We start from the raw sequence: 18,330 nt of genomic DNA on the forward strand, positions 1-18,330 counted from the left end.
AAACAAACAACACTGAGCAAAAGAAAAAGAAGAAAAATAATTCTTAGGCTAAAAATCTCAAATTATATACCATGACATCAATAACTAAAAATGTCAATAGTGTTACTAAATATTGCCATTGATGTTACCAGCATAGACAAGTTTGTGAAAAATTTGTATGTGGATACATTGTACATTCTATTGTTAAAACATTGTTATAATGTATAATATGGTATATATAGTATAATATGTCATAAATAATATGATTTTTCGGTTGTTAAACATGAAAGAAACACATAAAAATGCTGATTGTCATAATATATTCATTGGTGTTACTATTGTCATAATATATTCATTGGTGTTACTCATCTGGTCAGTGGTGGTATTCAATTTCTATTAAAGTAGTTGACAGTAACACCATTCATTTACAGGTGTATTTTTAGATTAAGTAACAAAATAAGTGTTCCATTCCCCTATTTTATATGTTGTTGCTGGTGCATGTTTCTGCAATCAATTTCTTTTCATAAATCAAAATTCCGGAAATCTTTCGGAAAATGATTTTTATAAGGGATCATCATGGATACTATTTTCATTTACGATATAGCATTTTAAAATTACGTTTAAGATTTTTTCACTAAATTTTCAACAGATATATTTTTTTCTTTAGCATAACATGCTTAAAGGTAAAATTGCTCGGAGAGAAACTATCGTAAATGTTGAAATATGGAGAAAGATAATTCTACCCAACCAATTGTCTTTCGGTTATACCTGTGACTTCAAAACATGAGACACGTCTTTTTGTTGATTTTTTTTATTACGAAAACAAAATACACCTCCAAAATCATTAAAAACTGTCTGTATGTATCAAAATGCAATAAATTGTGATAAATCCTATAAACAAATGAATAATAGTCCTATTTTATATCTGAAAGGTATTATAGTAAAAAAAACCAATTAAGTCTGGCTATATCCAAGGATTTAAAAAAAAAAACTATTAAGGATGTTTTTATAACATTACATACTGTAAAAGAGGGACGAAAGATACCAAAGGGACAGTCAAACTCATAAATCTAAAACAAACTGACAACGCCATGGCTAAAAATGAAAAAGACAAACAGAAAAACAATAGTAAACATGACACAACATAGTAAACTAAAGAATAAACAACACGAACCCCAACAAAAATTAGGGGTGATCTCAGGTGCTCCAGAAGGGTAAGCAGATCCTGCTCCACATGTGGCACCCGTCGTGTTGCTTATGTGATTACAAAATTTTAATCCGGTAAATAGTCTGTAAACTATAAATAGTGGATCACAAAACTTTCAAATCTAACATATACAAGTGTTGTTTTGATATTGTTTCATGTCTGTGACATAAAAAGACTAAAATAATAAAGTTTTGCATGTCTTTTTTATAATCACCCAACTATGAACAATTTTCTTTCTAAGTCTAGAAAATCCACTTATGTTTAGCTTGCCGAGATGAAAGTAGAATGTAATAGATATTAAACACTAGAGGCATTTTAGAGCCTGAATCGCTCACCTGTTATTTTTTTGTTGCTTAAATCTCTCATCATTGATTGTTTTTGGTTTTCAGTATATTTTAATGAGTGGCTTAAAAATGCCATTTAAAAGTTCATTGTATCTGTCATATTTTCTTCAAAAGCAATTAAATACATTTTACCCATATATTGCATTTAGCCAAAGTGTCTATGTTACTTTACGTTCAAAGAAATGAAATACAAAATTTATACTAGATTCATTTGAGAATACTTTTAAAGTTAAAAAACACAGTAAGGCCTTCAACATGGAGCATTGGCTCACACCGAAAAGCAAGCTAGAAAGGTTCTTTTTTTAAATCCAGGAAAAAGGGGGTTCCTATATAGTATCGGGGATTGCAACGACATGGGAATTGTTTTGGTAATAAGTGCATCATAATAAAGAAAACCCTAAACATAATAAGGAAAAAGTTCATCATAAAGGAGAAAAGGCTCAACATAATAAAGAAAACCCTCATCATAATAATGGAAAAACTCATTGTAATAGAGAAAAAAAACTCATCAAAATAATGAAAAACTTCATCATAATAAAAAAAATCCCTCATCATGATAAAGAAGGAAGTACCATACGGCAGTTACGGCGTTCCATTATTTTCATTTTGTTCTCGTTGGCAATCATATCCATTGCATTATTTCCATACAATAAAAAACCAGTACAGGAAAAAAGGGAAGTATATATAGCAAAAAACACAAATACAAACTAAACCATCACAAACTATACTATATCACACCAAACAATGATGTTTTTGAAAGCGAGCTCATTGCATGTTGTTATCCTGCTGTTATGCTATCTTGTCGTCTTATATCCTAATATAGAAACCTAAAGATTTCAGACAGCAAAATTATTGATAGAACAGAAAAGCAGAATTTTCTTATCATATTCAAAATTTTAAAGTTTTGAATGCAGAAAAATAATATACGTTTAACCATAATCAACTACTGAGTAGACTGTAGTATATTGAGCTTAAAGAAAAAAATGTGTCATCTGTATTAATATTTATACACTGATTTCTGAATCGCTAGATATTGTAGGTAATTGTAGAACTACATTCGAATTAAATGCAAGTTCTTTTTTTTTTTCTATTTTAGATATATGTCCAGATTTTACTTTGGAACATAATAACTGTTACTATGACTGGTAAGATTTAATTCTTTTTTTCTTTTTATATTAAGACTTTTTGGTCCTATACTAAATCGTATCATTTTGGGTATAAACTAATGATTTTCAGGATGACTTACCTTTTAAGGCTGATTTGACCCTGAAAATTCACCGATAATAAAATATTGCATGCTACTTTAACTTATCTAATATTTATTAAACAAAATAAAAGCCTTTAAAAAATGGATAGTAGCCAAGCATTGATGCTACAATTACTGTCTGTCTGACTATAATGTAATCTTGCTCATTCTCAAAATTCACCCTTAGCATCAATTTGACAGTTCACAGTAATCTGTTCAAGCAATACTTTTTTAAGATTTCAAGTTGTAATTATCATGTTAACTATTTTATTGATAGTTTTATAAAATATTCAGGGGATTTACACATTTTTTCTGAGATAAATCATGAGATTGTTTTATGCATCTTTTTAGATGTTAACTGGTCATGTATGGCCAATACGATTTTAAATCTTGGGAAGCTTTAAACAAATTTATTGTGGTGTCATTTCTGGTTAGATCTTATCCAATAAGAACTGTCATTGGTTAATTGGGGTTTTTTGGTCGTTGTATTTTTGTTGTGGAACTTTTTTTTTTATTTCTGATGATATAAACACAAGTATTGTTTTTTGTTTAAAAATTTGCTATATATATTTCAACCAGATCAACTTGTTAAAGTTCGTAAACGTGTTCACATGAGGAAAAAAAACTAAACACATGCAGACAAATCTATATCAAAATAAACAAATATACTTAGGAAAAGTATTCGTCTTTTTACTTCGTCTTCTGGTTGGTAAAAATCCAACAAAAAATGTATTTTTTTATATAAAATATATAACAAAAAATGTAGGTGAGAATACTTTTGTCAATGTACTGTATGCTCATCTATACTATTAAATTTGAAGACCAACATTTTTTAGCCAGTTTCTCTCCGAGCCGACGATCATCTGAAGTATTATATAATAAAAAAAAGTTAGTGTATTTAATGTATTTTATAACTTTATATAGTAATTGCTTTAATTAGGGTAGCTTAATTAATTTAACTCTAAATAAAGTTCCGTAGCTGGTTTCTTACCGTCTACGTTTTATAAGCAGACGGGAATGGTTTTATATTTAGTTTGTCTCTACCAAAGGCCAACTCGCCTAATTCAAGCACTTTCACTAATTATTATAACTTGCATCTCTTTATCAAACTTGCATCACTAAAAAAAAGAAATATAACAAACAGCACCACTGAAGAAATGTTTTAAATCATCAGAGTGTTCTAGATTTTCTTTTATTAGTTAGTTCCTTCGTTTTTTGGGTACCCGTATTACACACGACAGAACTTGACTCGCACCTTTCGAGAAATGTTTTAATCATCAGTGTTCTGTGTTGTCTTCCTCTTCTCTGAATTATTTCCTCCGTTCTAGGAGCACATGTGTAACACAGAGACAGCAGCTACTAATTGGACATTCAAACGCCTATGGAAGAAGAACTTACAAACTTATCCAAATTATCAACATAATGCACAAGTGCATAAAAACAGTTTGAGAAACACGAACCCAAGCTGTGTATCACCATAAACATTTCAAGTCAACCCGTGCTCGCGCGTTTTTTTATGTAGCTTTTTCTATGCAACCTCTAAGTAGCTTGAGTAAGTCTTCAATAAGTGGATTTTTTTAAATGTTATTCCTTATTGCATTATTTACGTAACGCTTTTAAGATTTAAATTCTAGAAACCCAAATATACTAGTCTTTTGATAGCATCTAAACCAAAAGGACTTAACTATTTATAGCTTGACATGTATTGACGCTGGTCTATTGTTGAGAATTGTGAAGTGACCTATTAATGTCTTTCGTATTGGACTGCTGTCTCGTTGAGGTACATGTATAATATCTGATATCTCCCTTTATTTGTTATATTTGGGGGCTAGACGAAAACATCTTTAAAAAAATGACAATGATTTTCTAAGATCTATTCAAATAAGAGGATTCATTTTATTTAATGATGCAACTCAAAGTCTTTGATTTTGTTAATAATACAATGTGTGTTATCCTATTATAAATCAGATTTCATGCAAAAAAAATCAACATATCAATCAAAGTTATGTATTATTTGTTTTTGTCTAACTGTTATTATGGGATCCTCGTGGTATAATAAAAAAGATAACATCGAAATTTTAAAAGTGCAATACTCATTATTAATTCTATGAGGTCTATACTTGTGAATGAGCTTTAAATTTAGTACTGTTTATATTGATCAGACGATTTAAATGCATGTTTCAATAACAAGGAAACTTTTATTTTCTATATCGATTTTAACTTTAAATGCATCTGTTTTAATCAAACAGATAAATCGTAAAAATTGCGGGGTTTTTTAACGAATGAACGGTTTTATCTGTTAACCTTGTATCTATTCATAGTATTGGCTAATATTCAAATTTGACATTAAAAAAATTAGCGCAGTTTGAGATCTGCCAAGGCCTTTAAACTGCACGAAAATTCAATTCAATACAATCCATTCAGAAAACATTTTAGCAGGGGTTTTGGTGCCATACATTCTACAATCTATAACTATGAGAGACATTCTACAAGTAAAATAAGTTTGAAAAACATTCTACAAGTTATATAACTATGAAAGACAATCTACATGTTATATAAGTATGAAAGACAATCTACATGTTATATAACTATGAAAGACATTCTACAAAGTTTGACTATGGAAGACTTTCTACAAGGTTTGATTATGGAAGACTTTCTACGAGTTGTTACTGTCAAAGACATTCTACAAGTTATAAATTTGAAAGTCATTCTATGGGGTAATAACTATGAAAGACATTCTACAAGTTATTTTTGTGAAAGACTTGTAACTATAACTTAACTTGTCTTCTGTTATTGTGAGGTCCCAATAAAAGCAGGCAAAAAAAAATTTGTAAGATATTTGTTAATTCAGCAGGGGACAATTATTGTGAGGCTAGTCACATATAAATGTTGATAAGGCTTTGTTTGACATGACTGACATTCGAGTTATGGCCCTTAACACTATACACAAACAAATGAGAAACACTTCTGTTCAAGGAATAGATAGTAGTAGTAGTAGTAGTAGTAGTAGTGGAAAAAGCATGGGGGTTACTTCGATATTTCTTTGGTAGGGGTGTGCCATTTTTGCCTATAAAAAGAAACCATTTTAATATAACAGTCACTGAAATTCTGTATCTATAGTTATATCAATATTTAGAAAAATTACCTTTATTTACACACAATATTTAAAATTCGAACCATGCTTATAAACCAAAGCACTACATGTATATCATCACTCATAATTCATAACTATACAGTTACCCTTAAGTTCGTATATATGAATTGACATCGTTTGGTGCACATATATTTTATCGTTATATATGTTAGCGGCAATAAGTGAAATTAGGCATTAAGCTTTAATCCTAAGCAATAAGCTAACGCCTAGGCAGTAAATCTATTGCTTAAATGATGTTAGGCATTAGTCTTAAATCCTGAAAAATGTGTGCAGGCATTAAGCTTAATGCCTAAAATATAAATGCGAGTAAATAAAAGACATTTTTTTATTTAAATAAAAATATATTTGTTACATACATATGTAATAACATTATGAGAACTGGTGCCTGTTTATCTTAACTATCCTTAGATCGGTCCTACAAGATATTCTTAGGACAGAAATTAGGACAGAGTTGGGACCGACTTACGACATGTCTCAGCATGCACATCGAAGCTATCTGAGGACCATTTTAGCTAGGATGTCCTAACCACTGTCATAAGTATTGACGTAAAAGAAAATTGCAAATAAAAAATTGAAATATTGTATCCAATTTAACCTACAACTTTAATTCAAAAACCGATTCATTACTTTTAAATTTAAGGAAAAATATCAAAACTTTATAGAAATTGTGTTCAAATCGAGAGTCAAAAAATGAACTGCGGAGTAGAATGACTTTACATAGACAGCAAACCAACCATGAAGATTTAACACTCATCAGGGCAAACGATCATTTCCATCGTTGTTCTAATGGACGATTTAAATATCCATTGTATATTGTCAATCGTCAAAATGATTTTCTCCGGAGGAAGAAAGAAGAATTATTCATAAACATTCTCAACCCGGGATAAAATGATAAATGATATTCTAATTTTAACGTAACATTTTAAAGTTTTAAAATGACATTAGTAGTCTCCCTTGTATTTGTTAACGTCATACTATTGTTAACGTCAATCAATTGTTTTATTTATATACAAGTCACATTACCTGAAGATCTGCGGAAGCAGTGAAAGTACTAGTAAAAAAGTGATGCATTGAAACCGTTATTATCTTTTAATATATAAAAGAAAATTATTAAAAGATAATAACGGTTTCAATTCATCACTTTTACTAGTACTTTCACTGCTTTCACAGATCTTCAGGTAATGTATATATACATATGTGTTCTTATCTCCAGAAAATCCATGTTCTGTGTATGGCTGTCAATATGGTGCAAGCTGTAATGCTGACGGAGATTGCATCTGCCTAGCTGGATTTACTAGTGATACGTGTACTGAAAGTATGTACTTTCTTTATTATCATTTCAGTTCAAGGCAACTCTACTGACAGTATGTTTTTTTTTATGTATTATCATTTCAGTTTAAGGCAACTCTACTCACTACCGGACGGGCAAAAATATTCACAAATACAATGTCTACCCATGTTTAAAACTACAATAAAGTATAGCTTGCATCAATTATTTCTTAATTTCAGTTTACGGAAACTTGGCAGATGTTCAACCACATATGACTCAGTGATATGTCCGATAGACGTAGTTTTATTTTCCCGACGTTCGAGGGTTAGGAGGGTAAATACTAGTAACACGTCACTCCTTATCCGTTCCGACGTCTTTGTTAATTCACGATGAAGGGGATTCAATTAAATAGTATCGCCTAATTAATGCCGTTAATAAAAAAAAAAAAGGCCGGTATCGTCTTGTTTCTATACTTCTAAGTATTTCTATTGTATAAGATCAAGAGGTCGAGAAAGCATGATAATACATGATTTATTGTAAATGCTTTATAACCTTAAACATAACAATCATTGTAGACAATGTATGAAAATATATAAAAATATAATGTGGTAAGCAATTACGTTACATTGTATGGTGGTTGTTAAAATGAAAATGCTAGTTTGTAAAGGTATCGATATCATCTGGTTAACTATCGTATTTAGGCTTGATCATTTGTAAAGATTGACGATAATTATCTAAATGAATGATCTGTTTAATGAAATATGAAATAAAATACCATTGGCAAGTAGTAAACTAACGAAGACATATGTTACAACAAAGCACACATTTTAGTTGTACATATTTTAAAATTGTTAGAAACAATATAAAAGCTATTGATCCTCGATAATAAACTAACGCTAACAGAAAAAATGTATGACTAAACAAAACATTCCGATTAAAAGGCGAATGTTACCATAAGAGACTAATGGATTTATTTTATTTTGGATCATAAATTACTGATAACCAAACATCCGTATTCTAGACAATTGGTATGTACAATGTAAGGTATATTACGAAATAAAACATTTATAAGCAGATCGAAAATCTACACTTCTAAAATAAAGTTAGTAACCGTTAATTGATGTTATTCAACTTGTTCAGCATGAAACATTCAGCAATTATATATAATGCACTTAAGTATTTTATACAGTACGTGTTATTATCTAGATATTTCCGTTTCGGCTCTGGTATCAAGAGGAGATCACCAAGGCCTGTATCGGCCCCGGTAACAGAAAGTACAAGAATCTGCCTGTTCATGGCACCTGTATTAAATTACTCTTAAACTTTGAGTTAACTAAGAAAACTGTATTTACAGGTACTCGAATTGATTATAATGATCAATTTGTTTTAAAATGTCTTAAGATGCACTTTTATGAATTGATAACCTTTATCAATTTTCCGATTTTTGGAGGGGGACGGGAAATTTAAGGACATTAAAAGAGATAAAAAAAAAACATGTTCTTGCATTGAAAACAAAATACCCTTATTTTATCAAGAAAGAGAACTCGAGATTATTAAAACAAATGAATGTTTTCTATTTGAATTTTCTAATTGAAACATTATTGTTTGTTTGAATTATGCTTAGGTAGCTTAGAAGATTTGAAAAGCACAATTTCCCAAAGTTCGTCAACTAATATAAGTGATGCTGAAGCTTACGCTAAACAAACACATCAACATATAGACAACCACATTACTCAAAATTATACAGACTTGAAAACATCTGTCGTGAGTACTTTTACAATAACATAATTAATTTCTTTGTTTTTATATTGTACCTGTATTTAAAAGCTTTGTCAGATATGACTGATTTATGTACTGTTGTCAATAAGTATGTCATAATCAATGCATTTACACACACAACTCGAGAGTGGAAAAATCGATAATAAGCATTTCCCGTTGTGCAATATCACGGTAAGTATAGTGTCCGGTGGAGATCGTGTTTTTGTCTGGTGAATCGGTCCACTTTTTTTCGAATGACATTACATGCGATCAGATCAATGTATTGCTTTTTCGCGTTTTATTCATGACTGTTCATCCTATTCTAAATACGAAACCTTTTTTTTAGTACAAACGACGCACAATGTCCTTGTTCAGTGCTTTACATTGTCCGTGTGTTTTTCGAGAGCAACATTAAAAAACGTCTGGGTTTTAAACAAAGGGTCCGGATTTTTCTAAGAAAATGTGGATAAGAATGAAGGCATTATGGGTGCTTATAAACTAAATATTTCTAGTTTATAACTGTAAAAGCCGAAGGGCAATTTCATATATTCCTAATAAGTAACAAAACATATTACTATGTTGATCAAATTTAATTTAATTTAATGATAATTTTCAGTTCTGAAAACATTTTACGATAACCTTGCAGTATTAAGATATATAAGAAATTACCTGATTCTTTGTAAAACTGTCGTTAGAACAGAGAACAAGGGGACATCATTTCATGTGCTTCGATACGTTTACCGTAAATGATAATTTAAGATTTATATATACTAGAAGATGCCTGTGAAATCGCGGTACAATTAGGCAAGTGTTGAAACAAAGAGTGTGTACACAGTTATAAGGTGGAGACAGTAAGGATTTGGACACGGTTAATTTATATAATTCAATTTCAAAGACCTGAAAATGAGGAACATAATGCAAAAAATCCCACCTTAATCGAATGAAAAATAAAATCGGCAGTACGTCGACTGAGCATGCGCGAAAGCGTATAAGACACGGATCGATAACGGTCTCCGAATTTGGATATTTAAAAAAAAATGCGTTTTCTGTGAAAAAAAAAAATTGTTTAAAAGACAATTTGTTTGACACACACAAAGTACGATCATGTTCGTACGTCTAAACCCAACATTGTACGGATTGATACTTTAGTCTAGGAAGGCGCGATTTATTTTTTAGTTGTAAATGGCCTGGAACTAGCTTTTAGTTACCGCGAGTTCTCTTATATCGATACTTCGTATCTATTGTTTTTATGTTTGATGGTTTGTATGTGCTTCGTTCCGGTCTATTGAGTAAACTTAAGCCATTTGTAACTGTTTGTTCTTATAATCACCACTGTTCAACGTTAAGGGAGGGTTGCAAGCTTACATGCATATTTGACCCCGCCACAATCTTTATATTCCTGTCCTCAGTCAAGAGCCTGTGATTCAGTGGTGGTCGTTGGTTTATGTCCGTCATATTTGGGTTTTTTCGTACAACTTATGTCGTTAGTTTTCTCGTTTCGATTGTTTCATGTTGCGGTGGTCTGTTCTAGCTGACTATAAGGTATAGGGTTTTTCTCATTGTTGAAGACCGTACGGTGACAAATGTTTACTGTTATCTTCGGTATTTGAACTATTGTGGATAGTTGGCTCTTTGGCATTCATACCAGATTTTGTTTTCTTTATACATGTTATATTAGTATTGTTTACAACACGAATATTTTCTGTATGATATCCACATTTGGTTGAATCGACATTGATATACGTATGTTTGGATCGATTCAACACGTGTGACTGGGCGTTAACTTTTTGGATAGTTTCACCATATTTACATGGGAGTGGACATGTTTGATTTATCCAAATATACCGATGCCGGTGTCCATGCAAATTATCAGATGTGGCAAGCAATAATATATACAAATGTTCAATGCTTTTTACGAATGTACGTGTTACGTACTACAGTATTATCCGACTGGTTAATTGCTTTGTTTTCGTTCTTTAAAAAGTACTTCATTTGAACAATTTCAAACGTAATCGTACTGACAAATATCTTTTTATGCCATTGAAATTTTGTTTAATCACTCGATCAAAACCTGAACACAATTGATAGTTAGTTTTTTTAGTTTCAAGCCATTCTCAGTTAAACGTTGATAAACTATATACTTCATATTTTTTAATAGTGTGGATATTGTTATGTATTCTCTTGTTCTCTTATAGCATAATACTCAGACTGCTATCATCGACAAGAACTGAAACAGTCTCCGAAAATAAAACAAACGTTTGATTCATGTTTTGTACATCACGCGAAAAAAACGTGTTTGTTTGAGACACTTAATATTCTTTATATATTTCAGCAAACAACAAACGATATTTTCTCGTTATTATTGTCAAAGTTAACAAATAGTCCGGAATTTTCAGACGTAGAAACAGTTGATTTGTCGGAGGTTTCTCGAGGTAAAATATTCATGAATTTTACCTTATCTGTTAAAAAACTGTAGTTATTTTCCAAGAGTAAAGAGATTTGTTTTGCATAAACATGATGCTTATTCTAACACAAGTTTCTTTCATAAGATTTAAAAAAAAGAATAATTCACTTAGATACTGCTTGTTTCTGTCACGAACGTATTGAACTGAGCAGATATATTTTCACATTTAGACTACATATTTGAAATATATTATTTGTGCATATGTTGATAACTTTTTTTATATTACTTACACGATTTTATTTTTTGAATCTAGTATTCTTATTTTTAAAAACATCAAATCCATCGGTACACTATTATTTGAATACAAGTCGGCAAAATTAAGAATAGTTGGTTTAATGTTCATGTTGATATTAAAAGATCTGCTCAAATATAGTCATTGGAGTCTATGAAAATGGTGTCCCTTAACGTTGTAATTTTCAAGGAGTGTTTGGTTAAATCCTTTACATTTTGTTTGAGAGACAACAACAAGTTAAGCATGATCTACTTACTTTCCCGGAGCACCTGATTCACTGTTTTTGCTGATGACTGTTGTTTAGAAAAAAAATGGACGAAAACAGGGAAAATGTCAGAAATGTGAATTAATTTTTTTTATGGTGATTTGACACCAGAAATAATGGTCAAATTATTACTGTCACACATGCATCGTTTATGTGATAATAGAAAATTACAAAATTTAATTTGGTTAATTTTAAACAACTGAATATGGAATAATTTTATTATCAAACTCCATAGGGCCATTACCGCAACTCGTTTTTAATTCGTTTTTCTGTTTGGTACACTCGGTTTTTATTCAATTTTACTTTATAAGAGTCTTTCAAATTAAAAAAATAAATAAAACGTTCTAGTTAAATAACTGGTTTAAGATAGCATTTATTTACTTCATTCCGTGGAAATAATTTTGGTCAGAGCTGCTTATAGTTTTTTTACAAGTTCTTGTCAATATGTAACTGACCATTTGAATGATAGCTAGTAAATACTGAATGAATTTAAAGACATTGAAGTTGGGAATTATTGCTTGATTTTTTTTATTTTGTTAATTTTAAAGTCATAAGAAACCTCAAATTAAAAAAAAAATTGCATATGTTTTTTTATAACTCAATGGATAGTTTTCATTATAAAACTTATGTACATATACTTTTTTCTGAAAAAAATTCTTTAATTTATTCATGTTAAGAAGTAGTTTACTTTATTTTAATTGCATCATTCCAGGAAGCAATTCCCCCAACATATTTTCCGTATGCAAAGTTACCTCAGTGTGATCCATCTCGTAAAAATCCGGTGATCGCAATACGCATGGATGTCCTTAAAATAAACTATTATCTGATTGTTCATGTTAAACACGTGCTCAAAATCCATGCCTTTTTTGTTGATTGTTTACAAACAGGTGACAATCGTTAAACTTCTGCTTCAAAACACGAACTTTAATTATCTGCCATATTTTCACAACAACAGTGACCGATTGAAAAAAAAAGACAATTATACGAAATTTATGCCAAAAAAATGATAAAATCGTGCACAGAAGACTAAGTTTATGATGTTTGTATGCATTGGTTCAAGAATTAGAATAACATTATTTTTCAACGGTCACTCGTTTATTATGACTTTGACATAGTTTTAATTTAACTTTCAGACATGGCTGAATTGTTTTCCGATGTTTTAAAAAGCACAAGACAGACACAAAACACACTAGCAGCTGCAGATAAGGTAAAAAGATATTACAAAAAGATAATTATATCAGACAAAATGCGTCAAATTTAAATGATTAATTTTATATAGAGTAAAATTAACACCCTGTTTGATGCTATCGAATTCATTCAAACAGATGCAAAATAAAATAAAACCAGCAGATTTAAATGCATTGTTGGACCTATAAACGTTTTAAGAAAGTAAACAAATATTTCTATATATCTATCTGTTAAACTGAGCTATTCACTTTTATAATCGTTTAAGCTGAAGTCAACAATCCATACAGCTGAGGACAACATGATTCAAATGGTCAATATGGTTTTAGATAAACGACTTATTGACGAGCACCCTACACCAGTTGCTATAACTACGACTGAAGTTTCTGTGTTAGCTATAAAAGCTAAAGGTGGAAAGTTACCGGAACACTTTTTAACTGAAATTGGTGGACTATCTCTACCATTTTTTGAAACATTCCAAGACAGATCTCGGAAGAAAGAAATAGTTGTAATTGTAAGTTAACGCAATTTTCAAAATACATTTAACATTACTGTTTCACACTCATATAACATGACCATATAAATAAGAATAATACGTTAAATTCTTTATTCAAGCTTATTTTATAGTATTGATTTAATAATTTATTTGATCTTCCTAAACTTTAGGATAAAAAGGAATGAAAGAGTGCACACTATTTCTTTCTTCAATAGTGAAATCGTTTGTTTATTCGTATACATTTACAGGTATTTGCGTATAAGATAAGTCCATATCTATACGTGAAAAATCCAGAATCTGTAGGAAACGGTTCATCAGTTGTTAAAGTCGTAATATTGGAAAAGGGAAAGGAAAAGGAAAAGGATATACTCAAAATTGAAGACAATGATGATCCCTTAGAAGTTACACTTAATAATGAAAAACTGGAAACAGCAAACCAAATGTTGTCAATGACAGAATCATCCACAGACTCTGGCATCTTTATGAGCTATGTGGACACAAATCTCACGGCAAACGAACTTCTTATTGAAATTAAGTTAAAATCATTAAAAATTTGTGATATTTTTGGCAAGTATGACACTTTTCCAGATAAGAGCGATTATGATTTATATGTAAAAACAAAAGGTCGAAGTAGCATTATCTACCGTGATCCATTAAAACTTAAAGCAAGCTATTATGAACAGTCGTTGAAAATAATCTTATTGTCTAGCCCAACAAACAGGCATCTGAAACCATTAGTTGTAACTGCAAGTTGTGAAGGTATGTATTTCTCACTATAGTCATTAAGATTAAATTTCATATACAAGCTACGGATATGGTAATTTTATAAATAATATGCTTTTATATTCTTAAAATATTAAACTAGACAAACTGAGTAATTGTAATAGATAACATGTTTTAATTAATGGGTTTTTTCCCAATTTTAATCGAAGGTAGAATGTATAAAAAGTGATGCAATGTAGGAAGTCTTGGGTTAGATAACCAACACGTCAAAACCAAAGACTTAAAAGTTAGCATTTCTTGCTTCTCTGATAAGCATGCACCATTAAGGAGCTAGTGAGCGCATAGATTTGTCGTCTCGAAGTCGTGTCGGTCTAGTACAAAGCAGGGTTTATATTCATTTCGCAGTAACGTGACTCGACATTTAGTATGCTGCTGGAAGTTAACAAAACATCAAAAGACAGAAAAAAAACAGTGCAAAAAAAAAACGCTCTATCGTAATTATACCATAATTATATTACGCGCGTGCGTGTATTCTCATTATAAGCGGATGAAGTCACCTATTAAGGTAGAAAAATCATTCAGGTTTTGTTTTTAGATTTTAGATACAGTTATGGGATTTGAACATCGATGACCATCTGTTACGCCCTATTCATTGTTAACATCAAATTAAACCATAATTAATAGGATCCATTCGTGCACTGAAATGGTCCCTTTTAATTTTTGTTTTTTTGTGGGTAGTATGAAGGGACAATTTGTGTGCAAAGAAAGGAGGATACGATGTGTCTGCTATAAATTGTCGTGTACATATGCACACTTGTTATAAAGATATAACTGCACGGTTACATGAACTTTGATGACGTCTTAAATACGAACGTGTTAACATTAAAGATCCAAGGTTCATAAGTCGTTTTATCACCAGGAAATCTTTGTATGAACCAAACTTAGAGGATTTATACTTCATTTGTTGATGACACGCAAATGTTGCTTAATTGAAATATAGATTCAACAGTGTTAAATTGTTAACTAAATTCGAACTCATTTAAAACCGACAATGCACACGTCTACTTCAATAAGCAGGACTTTGAGTTGGCATTTTAATTCATCAAACTACAATCTTTGCAAAAATACGAAAATTTAATCAATGATCACAAAGAGTTGTCATGCACATGCATCTACTCTTTTTTTCAGATGACCGACATGATAGCGACACACGGACGAAGAGATCAATTTCGCTAGGTAAGTTGATTACTCGAGATAACTGTCACATTTTGCTAATATAATTTTATCGTGTATTTAATTCAAAATATCATTAGGATAATTTACATTCCTTGCAAATACTGGTTTGGTCTTAATTGTCTTTTCGATTTAGCTGCAAAGAAACTCGAATCGTCAATATATATATGTCTTTACACGCCATTTTAATCAATCGTTTTAAACAAAACTTGGTAATCTGCGCAATTACAAAAAGTCGAAATGTATATTAAGTATATCAACTGGCGATTCAGCATTATTTTCATAAAAGACAGTCAGTCACATTTTTTTAATTCTCTTTCTGAAAAGTCAGTCACAAAAAGTTTCGAGAAAGTCTTTAATCTAACAAACTGTTCATTACGTATAGCAGTTTTATAAGGTGATAGACATATTAAATCATTGAACGGGTGGTAAAATGTCTGGACCAATGGGAATTTAAATGTTTCTATGTTATTCCAAAGATGACCGAAAGAAGCATTCATTTTCATGCAGCCTGCTTTATGAATTATGTGTTATAATATGATACTTACCTGTTTATCAATCGAATACAGTTTCAATGTCACCGTTAATATCTGCCTTAATTTTGTATGTCATCAAAGAGTATTGGATACTTATGTACCAAAACATTTAGCAACACGTTACTATAATCACTAATTGATTGAACTGTATGGTCGAAAATAAAGATTAATGTAGTAAGAATGGGTTTAGCACTCATAATTATATTTATACTACTAACAGTGACACATGACAGAATGGGTTTAGCACTCATAATTATATTTATACTACTAACAGTGACACATGACTTCAGAGCAAGCTATATATCCTCCTCCACTTTGTTCAAAACCTTCGAAAACTGGACAACGAAAGAACGCAAAGAGGTAATTGTGATGTTAATAAAAGGAAATTATTTCCAAATGAAGATTATTTGTGTTTCTGTCGGGGATAGGGTCAATCATTTTAAAATACAATGGATTACTCTTCAATTCTTCAACCTCGTACTTTATTTGGCCTCTTTAGCTATTTTTTATTCGAGCGTCACTGATTAGTCTTTGGTAGACGAAACGCGCGTCTGGCGTAAATATAAAATATTAATCCTAATATCTATGATGAGTTTATTCACGCAAAGCTCTGAGTATACATTTTTCAACTCATAAGGGACTTTTATTCTTAAATTTAGGATGGGTTCCCCAATTTTATAGCAGAATTTAAATCGAACATTCGTATTTTCATTAAAGTCGTGTTTTAGTTCAATAGTTCTCTCTGAAGTTGTGGCCCAATAACAGCGATATTTGCTTTAAAATAGATTCCCCGTGGTTTTGGTTGGACCAGTAGTTATTGGCAATATCGGTATCTTTAATAAATGTTCTGATTCAATTAGCTATAAGATCGAAATTCAATACTACATCAGTAACAACTTTATTTTTGATCCATATAGATGTAATTGTAAATATTAATGCGGGAATTAATACATAAAATATTGCATATGTAATACTCTACAAAGGCGTGTTCCTATTTAAGAAAGTTGAATGTTTTGTGGTATGTGTTTTAATAATTTCATGTGTACTTATCAATATATTATTTCAGGACTACAGAACTTCAGACAACAAAATAAAATTTAAAAGTAACTTCCTTGGCGCGTTTTCTGCCAATGTATTTTTCATTCCTCCAAGTGATATAGATTTTGCGAAGATATTTGCCACTTTCACAACATCATTGGCTGACAGCCCGTATGCCCTGACTGCGATTATTACCATGTTAGTTATTGGTAGTTTACTGACGATAAAATTACGATTGTTAGATAAAACAGATAATATCATGGTAAGTTTAGGATAACTTTGACCTTTAAACTATAATATGAATGTATATTAGACCGTTGGTTTTCCCGTTTGAATGGTTTCACACTAGTAATTTTGGGGCCCTTTTATAGCTTGTTGTTCGGTGTGAGCAAAGGCTCCGTGTTGAAGGCCGTACATTGACCTATAATTGTTTACTTTTTTTTTAAATTGTTATTTGGATGGAGGGTTGTCTTATTGGCACTCACACCACATCTTCCTATATCTATATAATTAAACTAGAGGCTTTTAAGAGCCTGTGTCGCTCACCTTGGTCTATGTGCATATATAACAAAGGACATAGATGGATTCATGAAAAAATTGTGTTTTGGTGATGGTGATGTATTTGAAGTTCTTACTTTAATGACCGTTCTTGCTTCTTACTGTTATCTCTATCTATAATGAACTTTGCCCATTAGTAATAGAGGAAATTATTTTGTAAAAATTAATGAAATATGTTAAAAATTGACTATAAAGGGCAATAACTCCTTAAGGGGTCAACTAACCATGTTGGTCATGTTAACTTATTTGTAGATCTTACTTTACTGAACATTATTGCTGTTTACAGTTTATCTCTCTCTATAATAGTATTCAAAATAATAACCAAAAACGGCAAAATTTCTTTAAAAATTACCAATTAGGGGGCAGCAACCCAACAACCGGTTGTCCAATCATCTGACAATTTCAGAGCAGATAGATATTGACTTTATAAACAATTTAACACCCATCAGATTTGCTCTAAATGCTTTGGTTTTAGAGTTATAAGCCAAAATCTACATTTTACTCCTATGTTCTATGTTTAGCCATGGCGGCCATCTTGGTTGGTTGACTGGGTCACTGCACATATTTTTTAAACTAGATACCCCAATCGATGATTGTGGCCAAGTTTGGTTAAATTTGGCACTGTAGTTGCAGAGGAAAAGA

General features: G+C 30.9%; 1 protein-coding gene across 1 annotated transcript in view; it reads left to right on the plus strand.

The window, feature by feature from the left end:
• LOC143042555 (location of vulva defective 1-like) overlaps positions 1–18,330 on the plus strand; it is a 56,737-nt gene that overhangs the window by 7,280 nt on the left and 31,127 nt on the right. The window contains exons 2-11 of the mRNA XM_076214935.1: positions 2,627–2,675; positions 7,144–7,245; positions 8,825–8,964; positions 11,291–11,390; positions 13,053–13,126; positions 13,373–13,618; positions 13,849–14,359; positions 15,512–15,559; positions 16,367–16,452; positions 17,159–17,392. Of these exons, the coding sequence (XP_076071050.1) occupies positions 2,627–2,675; positions 7,144–7,245; positions 8,825–8,964; positions 11,291–11,390; positions 13,053–13,126; positions 13,373–13,618; positions 13,849–14,359; positions 15,512–15,559; positions 16,367–16,452; positions 17,159–17,392 (1,590 nt within the window). The remainder of the gene's footprint in view (positions 1–2,626; positions 2,676–7,143; positions 7,246–8,824; positions 8,965–11,290; positions 11,391–13,052; positions 13,127–13,372; positions 13,619–13,848; positions 14,360–15,511; positions 15,560–16,366; positions 16,453–17,158; positions 17,393–18,330) is intronic.

The sequence above is a fragment of the Mytilus galloprovincialis genome, chromosome 8 (assembly GCF_965363235.1).
Source record: "Mytilus galloprovincialis chromosome 8, xbMytGall1.hap1.1, whole genome shotgun sequence".
NCBI classification, from domain to species: domain Eukaryota; kingdom Metazoa; phylum Mollusca; class Bivalvia; order Mytilida; family Mytilidae; genus Mytilus; species Mytilus galloprovincialis.